Below are 24,291 nucleotides of genomic sequence, written 5' to 3' on the forward strand. Positions count from 1 at the left end.
TGGTTTTTATAACCATAAATTAGTTTTTGAGGGGCGGGTTGATTCAGACGGAGTACTACTGAAGGCCTAGGTATGAAATGCACGGTCCGCCACTGGTGTATTGGCATAGCTTGTTCACACTATATTACAGTCTCTCAATGTCTTCCACTCAACTTCATTTCAGTTAAATCAACCATTTTGCTTTCTTTAGGTAGGCGTGTTAGGATTTGAACCTTTTCTGTCAAAGGCAAACTTAAACTGACTTTAAAGGAACATTCCACTGAAAACTAATAATAATTTTTATCACCTGTTTACCCCATGTTTCTTGTAGTAATAGTAAAAAAAAAATTATCTCATGTTTTTACAGAGAAAGGAGATAACACAGTTCCTAACACAACAGGCTTAACTGGGGAGCAATATTGACCAAAACTACATTAAAATGTCCATGAAAAAAAATCTCCATTTACTTGTGTTGCATAATACGTATAACAGAAATTCAGTTGTATGCTTACAGTGTCCCAGATATATTAACAGCATTCAAATTAGACTCAGCTTTTGAAACGAAGACCCATGTCTCCCCCATTCCTTAATCATTAATCCACAGTGCTGTAGTACTGGGTTTTCAAGCGGCAACTGTACTATTGAAATGACTTCTGCTTGTTGTGGCACAATTATGAGGCATATTTTTCACCTGAGAATGTTTTCAGTCAATTTTTAACTTTTGTTCTCTAATTATACTCCTCTCTCAGATCACACTTTGCATTTTTGACATGACATGAGCAGAAAGGTAGCCAATGAATGGGCTGTTACTGAGCAGGACACCTGACCAATAGATGAGTGGTGGAGAAGGGTGGGTCACCAATTCAAAAGGTCATTCTTGTTTAAGCATGCTAATCCAGCTGTCTACGAGAGGAATTTTTGGAAGTGGTATATTTAACATTTATTTAAGCAAAGATACATATATGTGTTTGGGATGTCAGAATACGATGGATATCTGCAATGTGGATAATGTGTTCTCCATTAAAGATCTTTTGTGTCCAAAACTTTGCTATCTCCCCTCTCCATAAAGAAATAAGATTTAAAAGTTTTCTTTGTCGTTACTGCAAACAACACAGGTTGTGTAACAGATACAAAAAATTATTTTCACATGGAGTATAAATTCAATTAATAAAAAAATAATATAATGAGCTATAATGACTGATCAAGAATAACAGATGAATTATATACACATAGTAAAATAGACACAAACAATGACAAAGAGCTGGAGTACCCTGTATAACTGAAAGCTTTAAAGCAAAAGAAAACAAGTAGTAATTGCGAAAATGTCTTCACAGACACAAGTTCATAACAGAACTGACTAAAGATGTCCAATTTGTGAATTTCCCATTGGGATTAATAAAGTATCTATCTATCTATCTATCTATCTATCTATCTATCTATCTATCTATCTATCTATCTATCTATCTATCTATCTATCTATCTATCTATCTATCTATCTATCTATCTATCTATCTATCTATCTATCTATCTATCTATTTCTAAGTTATGAGTTCACGATGCAGGAAGGGCAGGTCTAGGCAAACGGAAACAGAAGTGATGTCACAGGTGGAGTGGCTGTTAGTCTTCCAGTGCAGAGGGAGAAGAAGAGTAGGCGTTTGTATACAACACTAACCCCAGGTCCAGTGGGTTTTTATCATCATCAAAGCCCTTAAGTTGTCTCCTATGTGCATGCATGTGGCAAAATATACACTGAATATGCTGACACCTACAGAGGGATAAAATGAATCAGTCACAGACTGAAGTTTTGGGAAAGTGTTATAAAAGCAAGGATAAGAAAGGAAGTGATGATTAGTGAGCAGCAATATGGTTTCATGCCGGGAAAGAGCACTACTGATGCAAAGTTTGCTCTGAGTGTGTTGATGAAGAAGTAAAGAGAAGGCCAGAATAAGCTGCATTGCGTCTTTGTGGACCTGGAGAAAGCATATGACAGGGTGCCTCAAGAGTAGCTGTGGTACTGTATGAGGAAGTTGGGAGTGGCAGAGAAATATGTAAGAGTTGTGCAGAATATGTAACAGGGAAGTGTGAGAGTGGTGAGGTCTGCGGTAGAAGCGACGGATGCATTCAAGTTGGAGGTGGGATTACATCAGGGATCGGCTCTGAGCCCTTTCTTATTTGCAATGGTGATGGACAGGTTGACAGGCGAGATCAGACAGGAGTCCCAATGGACTATGATATTTGCTGATGACATTGTGATCTGTAGTGAAAGTAGGTCAATGAGACCCTGGAGAGGTGGAGATATGCTTAAGAGAGGAGAGGAATGAAGGTCAGTAGGAACAAGACAGAATACATGTGTTTGAATGAGAGGGAGGTCAGTGGAATGGTGAGGATGCAGGGAGTAGAGCTGGAGAAGGTGGATGAGTTTAAAACTTGGAATCATCAGTACAGAGTAAAAGGGAGTGTGGAGAAAAGGTGAAGAGAGTGCAGGCGGGGTGGAATGGGTGGGCAAGAGTGTCAGGAGTGATATATGACAGACGGGTACCAGCAATAGTGAAAGGGAAGGTCTACAACAGGGGTAGGCAACGTCGGTCCTGGAGTGCCACAGTATGTGTAGGTTTTTGTTCCAACCCAGTTCCTTAACGAGAACTGAATTATTGCTGATGAAGCACATATTGCTTAAGTGACATTTTAATGCTTCATTTTAGTGGTCTCGCTTGTTAAGGTTCTCCAACCTTAATTGCTTATTTCAATCTTAAACTGCTGCATTCAGTGTTTTAATTGCTCCTTATTAGCAATAAGATGTAAAACAGGGGTAGGCAATGTCGGTCCTGGTGAGCCGCAGTGGCTACAGGTTTTCATTCCAACCCAATTGCTTAATTAGAAACCAATCATTGCCAATCTCAGACCTTATTTAATTTTATGGCTTGTTAGTATGTGCAATGTAAGGCTTTTATATCGTAGATTTTTTTCCTTTCCAAGGATATCATCCAAATGATTTGAAGCCTAAAACAGATCATTTTCAGTCTGTCACATTTTTCTATTAAGTGTTTTATTAAATCAAACCGTGCATGATGAACACACACAGATGTAATTGGAAAAAAGCTAGCTGGAGAACTGCTGGCTGCTTTGTCTTTTACATCTTATTGCTAATAAGGAGCAATTAAAATACTGAATGCAGCAGTTTAAGATTGAAATAAGCAATTAAGGTTGGAGAACCTTAACAAGCGAGACCACTAAAATGAAGCATTAAAATGTCACTTAAGCAATATGTGCTTCATCAGCAATAATTGAGTTCTCGTTAAGGAACTGGGTTGGAACAAAAACCTGCACATACTGTGGCACTCCAGGACCGACGTTGCCTACCCCTGGTCTACAAGATGGTAGTATGACCAGCTATGTTATACGGGTTGGAGACAGTGGCACTGACCATAAAACAGGAGACAGAACTGGAGGTGGCTGAGTTAAAGATGTTAAGATTTGCATTGAGTGTGATGAGGATGGACAGGATTAGAAACAAGGACATTAGAGAGTCAGCTCAGGTTGGTTGTTTTGGAGACAAAGCCTTGAGAGGAGAGATTGTGTTGGTTTGGACATGTGCAAAGGAGAGATGCTGGGTATATTTGGAGAAGGATGCTAAGGATGGAGCTGCCTAAGAGAAGGTTTATGGATGTGGTGAGAGAGGACATAGATAGATAGATAGATAGATAGATAGATAGATAGATAGATAGATAGATAGATAGATAGATAGATAGATAGATAGATAGATAGATAGATAGATAGATAGATAGATAGATAGATAGATAGATAGATAGATAGATAGATAGATAGATAGATAGATACTTTATTAATCCCAATGGGAAATTCACATTCTTCAGCAGCAGCATACTGATACAATAAATAATATTAAATTAAAAAAATGATAATAATACAGGTGAAAAAAACAGACAATAACTATGTATAATGTTAAATATTAACGTTTACCCCCCCTGGTGGAATTAAAGAGTCGCATAATTTGGGGGAGGAACGATCTCCTCAATCTGTCTGTGGAGCAGGACAGTGACAGCAGTCTGTCGCTGAAGCTGCTCTTCTGTCTGGAGATGACATTATTTAGTGGATGCAGTGGATTCTCCATAATTGATAGGAGCCTGCTGAGCGCCCTTCGCTCTGCCACAGATGTTAAACTGTCCAGCTCCATGCCAACAATAGAGCCTGCCTTCCTCACCAGTTTGTCCAGGCGTGAGGCGTCTTTCCTCTTAATGCTGCCTCCCCAGCACACCACTGCGTAGAAGAGGGCGCTCGCCACAACTGTTTGATAGAACATCTGCAGCATCTTATTGCAGATGTTGAAGGAAGCCAGCCTTCTAAGGAAGTATAACCGGCTTTGTCCTTTCTTGCACAGCGCATCAGTATTGGCAGTCCAGTCTAATTTATCATCCAGCTGCACTCCCAGATATTTATAGGTCTGCACCATCTGCACACAGTCACCTTTGATGATCACTGGGTCTATGAGGGGTCTGGGCCTCCTAAAATCCACCACCAGCTCCTTGGTTTTGCTGGTGTTCAGGTGTAGGTGGTTTGAGTCGGACCATTTAACAAAGTCATTGATTAGGTCCATATACTCCTCCTCCAGCCCATTCCTGATACAGCCCACGATAGCAGTGTCATCAGCGAACTTTTGCACATGGCAGGACTCCGAGTTGTATTGGAAGTCCGATGTATATAGGCTGAACAGGACCGGAGAAAGTACAGTCCCTTGTGGCGCTCCTGTGTTGCTGAGTACAGTCCCTGTACATGCAGGTGGTGGGTGTGACAGAGCAAGATGCACAGGACAGAAAGGTATGGAAAAAGATGATCCTCTATGGAAGCCCCTAAAGGGAGCAGCCAAAAGATGAAGAAGAAGATGCTGACAACTAAAAATGAGCCTTTCTTAAATGGAAGAGTTGAGCCTCCTAACTGGACTGAGCATTTTATTTTTACAAAGTGATTTGGAAGAGCACAACACAACAGTTATAATAAAATCACACATACTACATATTAGCTTCTTTATTGTCTTCTTCTTCCCTAGCTATTCCCATTTTTATATGGAGTAGCTATTTTTTAACTAGACTTCTCCAATAGAGGAGACCATTTTTTAGCTTAAGCTAACATTGTGAGATATTAGAAGGAAAGGAGGAAAAAGCTGACTCAGTTGGTACATCCTTTTCTAACCATAAACAAACTGTATCTAAATGTCACATCAAGAGCTACCTAACCTAATTTCCTTTAAACCATGACTTCGAAGTTAAAAAAGATAAACAACTTTACCACATAAAATTGCATAAATATGATTATTCTTAAATGTAGAAACCAAAAGGTAAGAAACATGAAATATCTACGTGGACTTTGCTGAAGAGGACACACATCCTTGGGAGTTAGAAAATTCATTTTAAGCTTTGGTTATTAATAAATGTTACAGGCATTCTTTTTTTATTTTTTTAATTTATATATTTTTTGGCAAGTAAAATGGGATCTTCTTCACTACTTGTTTACCTGTTCTTTAAATACTTGCAGTCTTTATAGTTATAGTCTTCTCTTTCTCCCTCCAGTAATCGCCATACCCCAAGTCAGCATGTTCAAAGGAATTTACTAGTTCTTTAACATGTCGGGGATTTTCAAATTTATATAAAAAAAAACAAAAAAACATGTAGATAGCGGTGAAGTAGTGACTGCCTTTGTCACTGAACTAAACCAGAACATGAATTGAGTAGCCACCTAGTTTGTCCACTTTGCGAAAATATAGTCCATTGGTTCTTTATACAAGAATTATAATAAGGGCCCTGCTTTCCATTTCCCAGTTTGATTCATATTGTATTTTAACCTAGTTGATGTTCATTACTGCTGATGAGCGAAACAGGGACGTTGCAAATCACATACAGACTCTAAAATTAGTTTTGCTGCCAATTTTGTAAAACTCGCGTAAAGAGTTTTTTGGGGGTTTTAAAGTTTTTTGGGATAGAAAACAAGAATATACTTCCACTATTTTTTGCAGCAGTGTAGTGAACGAAATTCCCTGCACCCTAGTAAAATCAACAGAACATAAGGCGAAAGACAACAAAGAGATTATGTGAGTATTTTACTAGCAAAAGAACAGTCAAAGAGGTGGTGGTGTGGAGAAGTGGATAACCTTCTAGCAGTAAAAGGGACTATCTAATGGGATACTGAATGATTGTGAAATTGTAAAGGGAGATATGCTGCTAAGATTAAATAGGCTGAAATCAAACAAATCACCAGGACCAGACAAAATTTATCCTTGAGTGCTTAAGGTGGTTAGTTAATACATACATAAACTCTTGACCTGCGGTGGGTTGGCACCCTGCCCGGGATTGTTTCCTGCCTTGTGCCCTGTGTTGGCTGGGATTGGCTCCAGCAGACCCCCGTGACCCTGTGTTCGGATTCAGCGGGTTGGAAAATGGATGGATGGATGGATAAACTCTTGACACATATTTTTAGGAAGTTACTGTGACACTGGGGAAATTCTGCAGGGCTGGAAACTGGTAAATAGCATCTCATTATGTAAAAGGGGAGATCTGGAAAATCCAGGCAACTATAGGCTGGTAAGCTTAATGTGCATCTCAGGTTAATTAACGAAAGCTGAACAACACATCACAAGAACAGGAGTTTTATTGAACAGTCAGCATGGGTTCAGAAGAGAGAAGTCGTGTTTTAACAACATGCTGGAATTCTATGAGGAAACAACAAAAGGTTATGATCAAATTGGAGTATATGATATTATTTATCTTGACTTTCAGAAAACATTTCATAAGGTACCATATGACAGGTTGGGCATCAACCTAAAAGAAGTGGGAGTTTAGGATGTCGTGTGTAGATGGGTGTAAAATTGGCTGAGACACAGGAAGCAGAGGGTGATGGTGCGATGAACCAAATCAGAATTGGCTGATCTTAAGAGTGGTGTTCCACAGGGGTCAGTACTGGGGCCTTTGCTATTTTTAATGAATATAAATGATTTGAATAGGAATATAAGTAACCAGCTGGTTAAGTTTAGAGGTGATACCAAGCTTGATGGGTTGGCAGATAGTCTTGAATCCATTGAATCATTATAGAGGGCCTTGGACAGCATACAGGCTTTGGCAGATTTGTGACAGATTAAACTTAATGTAAGTAAATGTAAAGCTTTACTCATAGGAAGAAAAATGTTAGGTTGGAATACACAATGCGAGTACCAGAACCAGGAGGAAACTAAATAGTCAAGGGTAACTTTCGTACAAACATTAAGACATTTTCTGTCAAGCTTTATAGGGCTGAATGGAGTGTTCTCAGTTAGAATGTAGTAATTTTCTAGTATTCTAAAAAATCATTACACATTTTGAATATATTTGTTGATCCTTCTTTGCACAATTCTGTTTTTCTGTGATTCTTTGTTTTCCTCATAAAAAATGTTTTAAGACCTTTTGAATGCTAAACCACAGTCTTCTATTTGCACACACTTTGGCAGGCTTTGTGTTATCAATTTTTGCCTCTCAAAAAGTCATGGACTTAGTGACTGTATTGGCAGATTCATCCATTGTGTGTGAGGATGCCAACACAACTCAGTTAGGGCATAGAGACTCTGCTCTAACTCCAGTTTTTCATATGCCTGTTTCTCTTGTTTCAGTTTTCATTTTTGTACTTTGATAGTAAATGAAAGATGTCATGGGCAGACACATCCAGAGCATGGTGTATCTTAGAGATGTTTTCCTCACTTGTGTCCAAAATGTAGTAAATATGAGACATATAAATATATGTCAAGAGTTTATATATGTACTCGCTAACCTCCTTAAGCACTCAAGGATAAATATTATCTGGTCATAGTGATTTGTTTGATAAAAGTATAAACGTTTCATCCCCAGTTTGAAATATTGCATAACTCAGCATAATTCGCTTCAGTTGCAGACAGGTATTTAAATGTAGGGTGCAATATAAAATACATTCAGAAAGTCCAACAGTGAGTAGCTCAGTATTCAGAAAGCAAATGCGTTCATTTTTTGTTGGCTCAGTTATAGGAACCACTCTGGAGGTCACAGCAATGGAGAGAGTTTCCGTTTTCCTTCATCTGCCCTCCGCACTTCATTGCCTATCAGGCAAAACTCTGTTTCCCCCCTACCAAAAAAAACGTGGCAGTTTTGCTAAGGAATTTTATGTGTTCAATGGGTGGAATCCAAAGTGGTTTATGCCCTTCAAAATGAAAGGTGAGTTTTTAAGCCTAAGATAGGCTTACATCACCCTGTAAATTCACACATCTGGATGTTTTAATATGTATGCATACACACAAAGACATTCGTGAATATTTACCTTCATTCCTACTTTTGAGTCATGCTGTAAGTTCATACTGGGAAAAATAATTGACAAATAATTAGGCGAATCAACTTGTAACAAAGGTGGAGTTGGAATCTTGCATCACTTCCTTAGCAAAATTGATGCGATTGGGGGTGGGGGGGGGGGGGGGGTACGGTAGTGGGTGGAGGAAAAGTTTTGCCTGAAGACAGAGAGCAGATGGCAGAAGACGGAAAACGTATGGTGGAGGGAGAGGGAGGAGGTAAGAGATCAGAGGTAGGATGGGAGATGCAGTTTTGTCAGAGGACAGAGATCTTATAGAGTTTTCCACTCAGGGAGGACGAATACTTGGTTAAAGGATGGATTCTGCCTTTGTGGGGGTAGTAGGGCTGGATCGAGTTTTGTTGGAGGGAGGAAGATGCCCTGAAATGGACACTGTAGGTGCGAGAAATCTATAAACAGTAATCTTTTTTTTTTTGGTCCTTTCAAGTGCTCAAACAGCACATTGAGATGGTTTGCTGCTTTATCCTCTTCCCCACTCTTTGCTAACCTTTGTGGGTCCAGATTGGCCTGGATTTTGTTAAGTAGTTGCCTCTTAATTAATTTCCCAAACTATTTCATATGAAAAGTTAAGGCCACTGGTCTGAAATCACTTAACACTTTGGGGTGTGTAGTTTTTACTAATGGAATGACATTTGCTTGTTTCCATAAGCTGGGCACTTGCCCTAAATCCAAAGCCCTTTCAAGTAAGAAGTGGAATATTGGAGAAAGCTGATCTGCACAGAGAAACAGATGTCCACTTATTTTGTCTGGACCTGAGGTTTTTCGGATTTTAGTTTGTTAAGGTCCTCATTCTGATCAAAGAAGGGCCGACTCAGGGCTCCACTCCTGAGTCTGTTTTTCGAACGGCAATTGAGGCAGAGGATGTTTATAGATCCTTTAAAATAAAAGCAATTAAATGTTGCTATATACAAGATGGGCGGCATGGTGGCGCAGTGGGTAGCGCGGCTGCCTCGCAATTAGGAGACCCGGGTTTGCTTCCTGGGTCTTCCCTGCGTGGAATTTGCATGTTCTCCCCGTGTCTGCATGGGTTTCCTCCCACAGTCCAAAGACATGCAGGTTAGGTGCATTGCCGATTCTAAATTGTCCGTAGTGTGTGCTTGGTGTGTGTGTGTGTCCTGAGGTGGGCTGGGATTGGCTCCAGCAGACCCCCGTGACCCTGTAGTTAGGATATAGAGGGTTGGATAATGGATAGATGGATATACAAGACGTACTATGATGATCAGTGTGCAGTGATTACTGATTGCTATGGAGCTTAAGAATGGCTTTTTCATAACTGTGTTTAAATCATCATTGACCAACAACAAATAGATCCAATAGCTTCAAGAGACAGTTCAGTGTGCCACACTCAATATCCTCAGACTCATTAATTTATCAAAGTGTGCTAAAGTGTGTAATTAGGAAAGCTTACAAATGAAATTAAAACAGAAAGTCTTGTGATCGAAGAACAATGGCAGCAACTATTTTTTCTTAAAATTCTCACCTCTTCCTTTGTCAGTACCTTTACTATACAGTAGGTAGGCTTCAATATTGTAGCCTAGAATGAAAATTGCCAGCCACCCTCTGAAGAGAATACACTTTTTTTTATCCTTTGCTGCGGCATCCTATACTTCCCCTTTCATATTCAGCCCAAGAATTGTAACACTGTCATCCGACTTTGTATAGTCAGTTCTGGTGGTGCCTCCCTGATGTGAGAAAGCACAGTCTCTCTCTTCTCACCAGTGAAGGCTAGTAAATACAAAGAGATTCACTCACTTAGAAGCCAGTAGCAGACATGGAAATGGACAGCCTGTACACATCATTGGATAGGCCCACCGAAGATAATTATACCACCGCAGAACCAACAAGGGGCAGAAAAGCCAGACACCTGGAAGGTAGGTGCTAAGCACTTCAGATGTATTTTGATTTAAATATTTTTAAGAACATAAAAAAATGTTAAAAGATTGCTGGACCCAACATAATGAATTCCTATTTGTTTAATGAACGCTGAAATCAGACATAAGTTTATTTCTCCTTATACTGGCTTGTGGGTGCCTCTACACTGCTCTCCACTTGTCCATCATGTCTGTTTTTCTGTCAAAGGCAGGTACAGTTGAGCTGACCAGGAGATCATTGTATTCTCTTCTTGATACTCGTGGCTTCACTGTATTGTGGTGTCACTCAACCTTTCGAAATAAAGAGGCTTTCCATCGGATGTATGTGTTGTGATGTGACTGCATGCTTTACTTCTGAAGCAAGCCAGCTGTCTTTATTTATTTACAAATATACCTTGCATCTAATTCATTGCATATTGGCTTACAGAATATTATATCTAATTTGTCTACTTTCCACATTGAACTTCTCTTTTTAACATTGTTAAATATTAAAAAATATATACTTTTTTTTTAAAGTAAAACTACTTTATTTACTTTAGTTATACATGCACTAAAAAGCAAAAAATACATTTATCTTTAACCACAATTTTCGTGGTTATGTGTGACTAAATAAAATCATGGGGCTCACATAAATTAAATGATTCAAACAATTTTGGAAACTTGTTTAGCATGGGGGTGGCGCAGTGGGTAGCGCTGCTGCCTCGCAGTTGGGAAACCTGGGGACCTGCGTTCGCTTCCCGGGTCCTCCCTGCGTGGAGTTTGCATGTTCTCCCCATGTCTGCGTGGGTTTCCTCCCACAGTCCAAAGACATGCAGGTTAGGTGGATTGGCGATTCTAAAAATTGGCCCTAGTGGGTGTGTTTGTGTGTGTCCTGCGGTGGGTTGGCACCCTGCCCGGGATTGGTTCCTGCCTTGTGCCCTGTGTTAGCTGGGATTGGCTCCAGCAGACCCCCGTGACCCTGTGTTCAGATTCAGCAGGTTGGAAAATGGATGGATGGATGTTTAGCATGGTGGGGAATTACAATGTTGTTGTTTTTTTATATTTTATGATGAAAGCAGCTTTTCTATTAATTGAAAGAATTAATTTATGTGTGCCCCACAATTTTATTTAGTCACATATAACCACGGAAATTATGGTTAGAGAAAAATTTATTTTTTGCTTTTTAGTGCATTTATAACTCTTGTAAATAAAATCCATCCATCCATCCATTCTCCAACCCGCTGAACCCGAACACAGGGTCACGGGGGTCTGCCGGAGCCAATCCCAGCCAACACAGGGCACAAGGCAGGGAACCAATCCCGGGCAGGGTGCCAACCCACCGCAGGACACACACAAACACATCCACACACCAAGCACACACTAGGGCCAATTTAGAATCGCCAATCCACCTAACCTGCATATCTTTGGACTGTGGGAGGAAACCAGAGTGCCCGGAGGAAACCCACGCAGACACGGGGAGAACATGCAAACTCCACGCAGGGAGGACCCGGGAAGTGAACCCGGGTCCCCAGATCTCCCAACTGCGAGGCAGCAGAGCTACCCACTGCGCCACCGTGCCGCCGTAAATAAAATCATTTTACTTAAATATTTTTTTATATACTTTATTTTTTACTTTTTAGTCTTGGAGCATTTTGCAAATGATTTTTCTTTAATCATTTTTCATGAACAAGAAGCTTCTTTAAAAGTATTACATAATATATCTTTTTTGCAGAATTATTTGAATACTAAAACGAATTATATTTTAGTCTCTATTTTTCTGTTCAGGCTCTTATGGGAATAGCGCTCGGTTGCTGAGAAAAAAAATTATCGCCGACAGAATGGCAAGATTACGACAATACTTCCTCAGCGTGATCATCAAGGCTACTTCTTTGCAAGAGTAAACAAGTAAAGCTGGCATGCATATTTACCCACTCCACTCACTGGAAGAGGCAAGTGGGGGCAATCTGATATGTCTCTCACTTGTATGCTCCTATATCTCACTATATTCTCTCTCCGTCATTGATGTGTGTGCTATAATTGGAATCGCATAACATTGATCACAGCGAAATTTGTTATGCAATTACATCAGTTTTGATGGATTATTGTATTGTCATCGATACTGAACACGTATGCAAAATTTGAAGAAATTTGCTTCGCCAAAAGTGGGTTTAAAATCAGTTGCAAGATTTGACCGAGACAAACAAACAGACAGAGGAGTCAAGTTAAATAAAATCATTTAATAATATATTGCACTTTTTATATTTTAAAAAGGAGAAATCACAATCATTGCATTGGATATGAAAGAGTTGTAAAGTGCCTTTCAATAGCATCTTGACTTTTGCTCCCTTTGTATAAGAGGGTTCTATTCAATAAGGGCGTGCACAAAAAGGCGAGCTTCAAAAGTGCGACCTCAATTGGGCGTGGCGAATAAAGGCAAACGCAACAAAATTACTACAGAAAATTTATAAGATAAAGGCAATGATTGAACGTATAAAAAGGCAAAAGCAAGAATATTAAAACATTCGCTCAATTGAGGTCGCCCTTTTGAAGCTCGCCTTTATTTACGCGCGCCTTTATTTGCCGCACCCAATTGAGGTCGCCCTTTTGAAGCTTGCCTTTTTGTGCGCGCCCTTATTGAAGGATACCGTATAAGAGACCTCTATAGGGTGGTCCAGATCTAATTATGCAATTTTCATTATGCTATAACTTATTAAGTTTATTACATAGAGAATTCACAGCACCTGCCCTGCACATAGAGATTTCACTTAAAATTATTTTTGTTGCCGATAGATGGAAGCACCTGCCCTGCATTCCAAAATGGCGGGGAGATGGTTGTCAGTCGAACAGTTGCATGATTAGATCTGGACCACCCTGTACAATTAAAGGCCAAAATTTAAACTAAATCAATTTACTTTCATAAACACTCTTCAGTAAAGACAGATTGGTGTTTTTTAAGCAAACTTATAAATATGCAGCCTTACTGAAATGTACAAAAACATGCAAAATCTATGCATAAACATAAAAATAAACAACTGCTTGCTTTCAGGAGAGTTGTACTAGGGTGTTGTACCGTGTTAGCCATTATGAATGTAGTGAAAAGCCAAGCAAAATGACACCTTTTATTGGCTAACTAAAAAGATTACAATATGCAAGCTTTCGAGGCAACTCAGGCCCCTTCTTCAGGCAAGATGTAAGATGTAAGATGAAATTTAGGTTGTTTGTAGCCATGTCTTGGATAATCTGTCTCACAACAAGGACAAAGGTGTGCCACATAAATTTTAAACCATATGATTAATCCCTATAAAAAATGTTATTAGTGGGTACACATAAGAATGTAAGTAGGTGTAAGGGGGCACTGAATGTTTTTAGTTCTTGCCTTATCACGAGTAGAAAGCTGAAAGGACATCATTATGTTGTGTTTATATTTTTTAATTAAATCTTTTGTTAACTACTGGTGTTTGGTTTATGAGTTCAGCATCAGCGGTATTTCTGAAACATTTCTCTGTGGTAGCAGCTAATACATTAAGATGTGTGGTCCATGCAGTAAGAACCCATTTCAGAATTTCAGGTTAATGTGGGACAAATACTGTGGCATCAATATTGGTGGAAGATGACAATGTCATATTGGTTCAGTTTAGCAGGTATACAGTGATGATAATCCTTTAACATTGGTAGTGAAGCAGAGTTTGTTAGACCTTTACAAAATACTTAATAGTTAGTGGTAATAGTAATAGTTAATAGTTAATAGTTTTGTATTTCTGAGAAGTTAGCATGCAAATAAGATGTGATTAACTAATTTAGAATATAGTCCCACTGTTACATTGTCTTGGCGATCCTCAATTGTCCCTGGTATGTGCTTGGTGTGTGTGTATGTGTCCTGCAGTGGGCTGGCACCCTGCCCGGGATTGGTTCCTGCCTTGCGCCCTGTGTTGGCTGGGATTGGCTCCAGCACACCCCCGTGACCCTGTAGTTAGGATATAGCGGGTTGGATAATGGATGGATGGATGGATGGATGTTACATTGTCCTTGGTATCTTCTTGTTTCCTTTGCCAAGGCCTGACATGCAATTACATGTTAAATTACAAACAAATAGTACAATTACACCAGACTGATCGATAGTGCAACATGTATATTTATCAGAGGTATTAAGAGATATACAATATTTTCATAGATTAGTATGCTTCCTTGTTTATCTATGAGTTCATCATTAAATTTGTTAATGGCAATGTCATTGTAAGCCTAATTATCAACAATTACGAGGTAGTTTATAAAGACCGGATTTGCCTTCTGACTCAGTGGTGTTAGTACAACAATCTCACACTTAATGTACACAAACCCAAGCAGCTGGTCAGATAATTCAGGAAGCAGAATGCAGACCTGACATCAGACCATACATCAGAGGAGATACATTACATTTCTTGGAGATTGTCATTTTAAACATGCAGTAATCATCACTGTGCATTTTGAAAGTTTTGATTTTGATTGTCATGATGGAGCTTGATTGTCATTTGATTGTCTTGATTGTCATCTTGATTGTCTTGATGGAGCTTGATTGTCTTGATTGTCATGATGGAGCACTGAATTGATGTCCTGGCTTACTTGCTGTCTGTGGGAAATTCTCAGTATTTTCCTGCCTTTGTGGGTTTTATTTCAGAGCACAAAGGTTTGTATTTTATGTAAAGGTGTGTCTTTCAATTGACCCTGGGTGTGAGTATGCCCTGAGCTGGACTCATTATGCATTTAGGGTGTATTTCAGCCTTATGCCTGATTCTGACACTTTAATACATTGATGGATGTACATTGATATGTTAACTTTACACTAGCAGTGTGACATTATTGCCTGTTTTCTCTTGTCATCAACAACAACATTTATTTCTATAGTACATTTTATTACAACCAATGTAGCTCAAAGTGCTTTACAAAATGTCAAAGAGAAAGTTACAAGAAAAGAAAAGCAAAAAATACTAACATTAAAGAATAAGTAACAAAGAAAGAAAAACAGCTGAATCTAAACACTGTTAAAAACAGATAAATATCAAGTACAAGAGTAGCATCCTTCTACATGATGTCATGATATAAGTCTCTAAGGATAAGTGCGGTGACAAAGTGAGATGGCTGAGAGGACAGAAAAAAAATTGAATTGAATTTAGTTTTGTTAAGATTGACTTGATTGTATGGAATGCTACATGTTTTAAATAAATTTAAAAAAAATACTTAAAAAAGAAAAAAACACGAAGAAATCAGCAGGTAAAACTAGACAGGGCAAATTGTAATTACAAATGCACTTATGTTGCAGTAGATGGGTAGTGTTTTACTGATATATCCCTGTTGTTTCCACACACTGTGTTTTTTGTCTTTCAGTATCTCCAGCTCCTCTTGCTAATGCATTTAACAAAGGCTGGCAGTTCAAAGCGCTGCTGTACTTGGGTATTTTACAGTTGGTTGTCATGATTGGACTCACTATTTCTCGTAAGTATTATTTTATACAGAAGGTTGTTGGAGTGCAAATAGTTTACACCTGCCTCTTCTTAAATACAGAGTTTGAGTGTGACATGAATGTTGTGAAATATGTCAGATGGATAAAGAGGAACAGGACAGGTTATAGAAGTACTCATTAGCATTGATCAGCAAAATTCGGCAAAGCGTTTTTTGTATTGAATATGCTGTATCTGCCATTGACCTTGTTCAATGAATATTTTCTTGGAATTTTGCCATGTGGCTAATTTAGATGAACATTTTTTTTCTCAGAGTCCCATGATGTTTTGTGAGGCCACAACAACATCACATAGCTGTAGCAGCCATATGCAGAAGTTTCACATGTGTACTGTAAGATCATTGCCGATCTGCTCCATGTATGTGTGATATAGTAACCTGATCAGTACTCCTGACAAATTTCCACCCCAATACATTTATGGGAAAAAAAAAAAAAACAAGTTGCAGTATTTTCATTTGAGGGGTATTTAGCTGACCATATTATGAGTCCTATCACTGGATCTACAACACTGATCCCTGTGCATGTATAATTAGCCATGTGCCACAGCTACAAATCAAAACAAGCCCTAAAGAAGCCCTCCCCATTCACTTTTTAGAAAACACAGGAGACCCTGAGAAATGATAGTAATAAAATATTTATTACTATTTACAAGGCGTTTCTTCTTGACGGAAGAAAAAAGTGTGACACACCTACACAGATACAACATATGAAACAAAAAAGATGTTCCATGTTTGCTCAGAGCCATTGCTTCACACAATGGAACATGCCAGTTCCACACTGTTGCTTCCTGGTACAGCCATTGTATACCTCAAAATTGGAACACTGTGAGTGCAAAGATCTGTATTTTATTTATCAATTGCAAGCTTGTGGGCATTAGATGTATTCTGTTTGTAGATATCATTCCATCTGCATCTTTTGTTGTTTGAGGCACAGTGGTTAGCATTGCTGCTTCTCAGTAAAGATCACATTTTTGGCCACAATAACCATTCCAGTACAGTTGACAAATGATTCCCTAGTCCTCAGGATCACTACGGCACCATTATACTCCTTTGTTTTTATTGACAAAAATACATTTCACAAGTTCTGCAAAATTCCTGAAGAATTCAGTGATTTTGCTAAAAAAAATTTCACGGAGTTTGCTTATCACTACCTCTGCAACATTCAAGAACATGTATAAATTCCCTGTCAATTGACATTTGAGCTTGGCTTTCTAACTCATTAACAGCAACATTTAAATCAATTGTTTTTTTTCTTTGGTTATATTCTTGAATAAAAGTTTACATTTTTATTTGATATTTGGACTAAAGTCTTCACACATTATACACTTCAAAGCACTTTGAGCTTCATTGTTTGTATGAAAATGTGCTATATAAATAAATGTTGTTGTTCACGTCATCTATATATATATAAAAGGCAAAGCCATCAGTAACTCATCACTAATTCTCCTACTTTCCATATAGGTGGGAATCTGAAATTCTGCATGCTCATTCTTTGCAGTGTACTTACAAAAGTTAGGTATATTTAATGTCCTATTGCAACACCCATGGGGGGGGGGGGGGAAACGGGTGTACCCTCTAAACTGTAAACATAGATAGGGGAAACCCATCCTCACTACTTCTGTGACTTCCAATATACGTAGAAAGCCCAAATTTACCATGCTCATCCTTTACATCATACTTACAAACATTAAGTATCCATGCTCATCCTTTACACTGTACTTACAAACGTTAAGTATGTTTCATTTCGCTCCGTGCCCCGTAACGAACTTTCGAAACTGACCTCTCCTTTTGGCGGTTTATTCCTTATTTCCGTTAACAGAGGATTTATTTCACGGCAGAGATGCACAAGGACCGCCCCCATTCCTCCTCCCTTTTTCCGCATTGCTGCTGTCCGCGCACCTACCACGTGGTTGGCTCCCTACCTATATACATTAACGACATCCTGTGCTTATGTGCCTCCTCACTCGCTTCCTTACTTTCCTCAGTTGTTCATCGTGATCATGGCTCCCTTCTTCTTTAGATCACCGCTTCAAGCCTGTTATTGTTCACCTTGCTTCACGTCTTCCTGCTGGTGACTCCTGCCTTTTCATTTAGTTTCTTCACACTCTTAATCCTCTGGACATGCCTCCGCATACTCTACTTTTGAAGGTCGGTGCACCAATTATGCTACTATGAAACTTACAACCTCCAAAACTTTGTAACGGCACCAGGCTTCAGATCAAATCTCTGCACAAGACCCTAATTGAGGCAACTGTCCTCACTGGAACTAGCTCAGGGGAGACTATATTTATTCCTTGCATCCAATGTTTCCTTTTCTTTTTCATAACTTCTTTAGCACACTACTTCGCCGCTGCAAAACACGGGTATATTGCTAGTTATTAGTATAAAGTGGAAAAAGGTTTCTACTTTAGGTATTTGTTCAGCATTTCTTGGTTCACATTTCCTTTCATCCTACACTTACCCAGATCTTTGTAGACATGGAACACACATGAAATGCATGTATTGCAAATAACGATATACAGGCAGTCCCCGGGTTACACATGAGATAGGGACTGTAGGTTTGTACTTAAGTTGAATTTGTATGTAAGTCAGAACAGGTACATTACTTTAATAAATGTTATTGTTGACCGACTGTAACCAAGTGCTCTGCCAATGAATGATGGAGTTTCACCTCTTTCTGACCTTTTTATTATTTCTACTTTATTTAAAATGGTGATGGTTTTTCTCTTCTTTACTGTAGCACCAGCACTTGCATCAGATTTGTGTTTCAGAGATATTCTTGAAGAGTGAAGACAAAAGGTTAAGATGAGCTCTTCTGTACAGCACTGTACACGCTATTACAGCAGATTAGGCACCAGTCGTCAACACGTCTGATGTATAGGGTGGTCCAGATGTAATTATGCAATTTTCATTACGCTATAACTTATTCAGTTTATTACATAGAAAATCACCCGAAAAATCCCAGACCATCAAGAAGTATGCGAACTGACGACACTGACGACACGAATCGTCTTCGCACCGAACTGGAATCGTCCCCGCATAAATCAAAGTCATCCAGACGATCTGGAGAATTAGATCTGGACCACCCTGTACTGACAAGAGACAGCTTCCTGCTATGTGTATAACAGTACAAGCAGGCTTGCTATTGAGAATGAATGGGGGCAGCGAGGGGCAGTTCATCACCAGCCCACATCACAGTCACCTCCACTACAGTATGCTGCCTGCAGTGTCCGTTGCACAACTGCTCCCATTCAACACAGAGCCATCCGAGGCACACTACAATGCTACCCCCCGCCTCCCCGTTCACCCTCAATGGCCTCCGTTCAGCCACAACAGGGTCATCACTTGCAGCATTACCAGCCACCCACCTAGATCAAACGGGGCAGCTGTGTGTGGTGGGCGGACAGTGAAACCGCTTGCCGCTTGGAGCCGCCCGATGGACACTACACTGCGCGAGCAGCGAAATCAACCCCCTCCAGCCTCCGTCCAGCCACCTCTTGCAGTGTCCCCGGGCTGAAGATGACGGAGTGGCAGTTACTGAGGCGCATGCATCGCAGCTGCAGCCCCGTTCGTATGTCGTAGGTCGGATGTCTGTAACCTGGGGACTATCTGTACTGTATTATTTACCCTCTACAACTCCAGGAACCTCACATGCAGAAAAGGAGCCTTGGCTTGACCTGAGAGAACTTTTTGCCCTAGTTCAACTCCAACAAGAGGTTGGGGATGGGACAGCAGGCTGCTTGCTGCTTGTGCTGATCAACACATTTACAAAACAAAAGATGCTGATGGAGAGGTGTGAAGGGATTTAAGGTGGGCCAAGATTATGAGTTTTTTCGTAGGCTTCAGGGATTCTAGTGTTAACAAAGAAGTGAGACTAAAGAGTGTAGGTGTAAAACAGCAGTTACTTTTCATATGTAACCTCACATGTTTCACATGTAATCACAAATGCTACACTTCATTTTTTCAGTGGCTAGGTAGCTAACTTAATATATTAAATATAATCCAAAGTCTAATTATTAATAAATACCAAATATGAATATACCAAATTTAAATGTTTTCACACTGTGAACCTCAGAAGCTTAGTTCTGGAGTGTGTAATGTTCCTGTATTTATTTTAATGTTAACAGGCAAATAATCATGCAAACCTGGCAATAACTAATCATTTATTAAAGGCAAATGCAAAATAAAATACATTAACATGGAATAAAGTTATAAAAAATGGTAGAATAAAGAAGACTATAAATGCACAATACACATAGGCATTCTGGAAGACTGGATTACATTTATTTCTACTGTACATTCAAATGCCATGAGAATCTAACTTAATGTAACAGATCAGACCTCATCTAATGGAACAAAATGTGGCCCTCATAAACCTCAAAAGTCTTAACACCACTTAATTTGATGTAAGCAAATATAAAGAGGATGAAAGCCAAGTAAAATCTGTGTGTCATAAACGTTTGCATAACCCTTGAGAAAATGCATGGTGCCTGCTTCATTAATATTAACATTTTTAAAGTTGCTTTTGGAGAATATTACAACAGTAGCATACTCCCCTGAAAATAATCCCAAAAGATTCATCATAACATTAGCATCTATTTACTATCAAACATGATTATGAACATATTTCACATCTTAAACACATTCTGAAACTACTTCCAGGGAAATGTGGAAGACATAAAATTGGATGACTTAGCATTTAAAGTGGGGTAGACATTTGTCAGCTGTGTTCTCAGGCTCTGTTCTTATCAGCTGAAAGCAGTTCTCCCTTTCAAAGGCTGATGCAAGTCTAATTTCCTGATCTTACAAAATACAACTTCCGACAGAGCAGATGCAGAAGACCTTTGGTGAAAACAGTGCTGTCCTGCAGAGAAAACATTGTTTTAGAGACCCAGTATGGGGAGCTGATTGAGAGCCACACTAACCAGCAGTTCAAGTATGAATCACTCATTAGAATATTAGAGCAATCTAGACGAGAACAGGCCATCCAGCACAAAAAAGCGTTTATTTATGGTTCTCTGTGTTAAGAAAAACTTCCTAAAGTTTGTGTGAAATTTACACTTAGCAAGTTTCCAAAGTTGACCCCATATTCTTGATGAACTCATTTTAAAGTAGCAGTCTCAATCCACTATACTAGATCCTTTCATAATTTTAAACACTTCAATCATGTCCCCTCTTAATCTTCTTTTGCTTAAACTGAAAAGGTTCAGCTCATTTAATCTTTCCTTATAACTCATTCCCTGTAGCCCTGAAGTAAGCCTAGTCACTCTCTTCTAGGCTTCTTCTAGTGCTGCCATGTCCTTTTTGTAGCCTGGAGACCAAAACTACACAAAATACTGAAGATGAGGCCATACCAGTGCGTTGTAAAGCTTAAGCATTAAGATTAAGTTCTGCTAACACTTCCTAATGTTTTCTGAACACTATCTGGCAGTCGATAGTGACAGTCCACTATGACTCCTGAATCCTTTTCAAGGTCTATTTTTATTTTGAGACCATGTATTCTGTATTAAAACCTAACAGTTTTACTTCCTACGTGTAATAATTTAATTTACTTACATTAAATTTCATCTGCCACAAATCTGCCCAAGCATGTATGCTGTTCAAGTCCATCTGTAATAATTCAACTAAACAGCCTCTCATGTGGCACCTTATGAAGTGCTTTCTGAAAGTGAAGATAAATAATATCATATGCTCCACTTTGATCATATCCTTTTGTTGCTATAGAATTTCAGCATGTTAGTAAAAGATGACCTCCAACTTCTGAACCCAAGCTGACTGATCAATACAACTTCTGTTCTCTCCATGTGTGGCTCAGTCTTGTCCTTAATACTTCCTTCCAATAATTTCCCTGTGATGCATTTTAAGCTTACTGGTATATACTGTACAGTAGTTGCTTGAATCTGACCAGTCAATGTTTTTATATAACGGGATAATATTTGTCATTTTCCAGTCCTACCCCATTTACCACAGTACGCAATGACTTCCTAAAAGTATATGTGTCAAGGATTTATATATGTACTTGCTAACCTCTTTAGAGGTTTAGAGGGTAAATATTATGTGGCCCTGGGGCCTCATGCATAACACCGTGCATAGAATTCACACTAAAACATGGGGTACAGACAAAAGCGGAAATGTGCATATGCACGAAAAAATCCAGATACATAAATCTGTGCGTACACCAGCTTCCACATTCTTCCGCTCCCTAAATCCTGGTCAGCATGAAAAGTGACGCACGTGCACGCGCCTGTATGCCACTCCCCAACTCCTCCCAGAATTACGCCTCTTTGAATATGCAAATCAATATAAATAGCCCTTAAGCTCAACATTCTGTGAAAAGGCAATGGCAAAAGCATGGGGGGGAAAATAGGAGAATTTCAGTGAAAACCAAGGAAAAACATACTATTTGTTGGTTTAAACGGTGGTATAAACAACAAAAGAAAGTTGATCGAGTGATATAGAGTGTTGGTGAAACTTGAAAGTTCAAGTTCATAAAGTCGCACAGTGCCTGGAATAAAAAAGAAGTTGTCAGATATCAAAGTCGCAGTGAAAAGGCGAGTTGCAGCCCATCATCTGAGAGTTATATGAATGCTTATTAGGGTACAGAGAAAAGAAATAAAAATAGGCACACAGTGGGAAAAAAAGCTTGAAATGTCAACTTTAATCTCGAAATTTCTACTTTAATCACGTAGTTTATTTTGTCATTAAAGTAGAAAATCATAAACTTCATCTTAAAATCGTTTAATTTACAAGTTTCTCAAATCCCATCGTAACTAAAGTACCACATTAAATGCTTTGTTTTGTATATGTTGTTCTATGTGCTCTATGTGTGTGAATCACTGCATGCTTCTTAAATGAGCTTTCTCTTACATTTCTCTTACATCCATTACATATGTGATATTACAGCTCTCTGAATAATTTAAATACTGACATGTACTGTATACTTGATATAATTTTCATAATGATAGGGATTAAAGCATGTTATTAAACATGTGAACACAGTGGCACAGTGATAGTGATGAGCTGGCGTCCCGTACTGATATTGTTCCTGCCTCACGCAAGATACTTGCTGCGCTGTGTGCTATCTTCGATGAAATAATTTATTGCAGCAGTACTGTCTCTTTCAACCCCCAATTCCTGTCCTTCCTTTTCTTTCTCCAAATACCCAATCGCCACACAATCAGCTCTATAATAGATGTAAAACCATCTGTAAGCTGAGAACGCCGATTCTTCAAAACATTTAAGTGAATATTGAAATATCTTAGTAGTACATGTTTAATTATTCTATCCATCTATCCATCCGGGGTCACACAAGTCCCAGCAAGCATACAGAGCGATGCAGGAACAATCCCTGAAAGGGGCGCTAGATCGTTGCTACCGCTGTCCATTGTATCCTCACATGTTTAATTATAAACAATATAGATTATTTAAATAATGTTAACATTTTATCTGTATAATGTAATAAACATATTTTGCTGCATTTCATCTTAAAATGATATTGTCATCATATGTAAATACTGTATAAGCTTTATAAAGTGGCTCAGGTTGTGCAATATTATAACTGTAGTGCAAGGTACAGTGAGGTAATTGTACTTATAAGTACAAACAGTTCTACCAGGAGCACTTGATAGACTGGTTGAGTGTGTTTATAGTTCTTGGGATGAAATTGTTTCTGAACTGCAATATCCCTACAGGAAAGGCTCTGAAGCATTTGCCATATGGGAGAATTTCAATAGACAGTGCACATGGCTGAGGCAGCGTGTGCTTGATGCTGTATACTGATAATTCTCTTTCCGATCAGCTGCTCTAGAGCTGTGATTCCACACTCAGATACAGTGGGATAAATACTTGAGAGTGACAACGCTAAAGCAGCTATGGTATTTCGAATAGTTTGGCCATTCTGTGGACCATTATATTGTTACATGTTAATTACAATCAGATGCCTTAAACTAATAAACAATGTGCGGTTAATTTCAATCTATTTGATAAAGCTTTGTTAGGTATGTGGATCTTAAAAAGAAAGGGAAACCACACTGGAACAAAAGCACTGCTTTGACGCTGGGTGCCGCCAGTTTGCAAAACCGAGCGGAAAACTTGCATACGCCAAGGATTGAGGTAGCGTGAAAATGTGCATGGACTTACGCCAAGTTTAGTTTTTATTCATTGCGATGTGAGCATGGAAACGGGCGTACGCAACATTTTTGTGCGGACACACCGTTTATACATGAGGCCCCTGGTGATTTGATTGAGTTCAGCCTATTTAATCTAAGCAGTATTTCTTCCCTCTACAAATTTCAAATCAGTTAGTACCTTGTTAGTTGTCCCTTTTACCGCTGGGATATTATCCACTTAATTACATGTAGGGAATCCTGGACGTTTCCCATTTCTGCATTCCCGGAAATGAAACTGCTGGAATTCCCGGCTGAACAGGAACGGCCAAGCTCACATATATAGCGTGTAAAAGTGTAAAAATCGATCAAGAAATAACAGAGTTATAGTTGAAAATAATTAAGTGGCACGGTTTTTTTGGCCCACGGTGTACAGTAATCCCTCCTCCATCGTGGGGGTTGCGTTCCAGAGCCACCCGCGAAATAAGAAAATC

The 24,291-nt window shown here is 39.1% G+C and overlaps 1 protein-coding gene across 1 annotated transcript in view; it reads left to right on the forward strand.

The window, feature by feature from the left end:
- The first annotated feature begins 10,007 nt into the window (after window positions 1-10,007).
- LOC114643571 (C-type lectin domain family 4 member D-like) overlaps window positions 10,008-24,291 on the forward strand; it is a 34,667-nt gene continuing 20,383 nt past the window's right edge. Inside the window, exons 1-2 of the mRNA XM_051927615.1 lie at window positions 10,008-10,220; window positions 15,561-15,668. Coding sequence (XP_051783575.1) covers window positions 10,121-10,220; window positions 15,561-15,668 — 208 coding nt within the window. The 5' untranslated portion in view covers window positions 10,008-10,120. The remainder of the gene's footprint in view (window positions 10,221-15,560; window positions 15,669-24,291) is intronic.

The sequence above is a fragment of the Erpetoichthys calabaricus genome, chromosome 5 (genome assembly GCF_900747795.2).
Source record: "Erpetoichthys calabaricus chromosome 5, fErpCal1.3, whole genome shotgun sequence".
Lineage (NCBI taxonomy): Eukaryota > Metazoa > Chordata > Cladistia > Polypteriformes > Polypteridae > Erpetoichthys > Erpetoichthys calabaricus.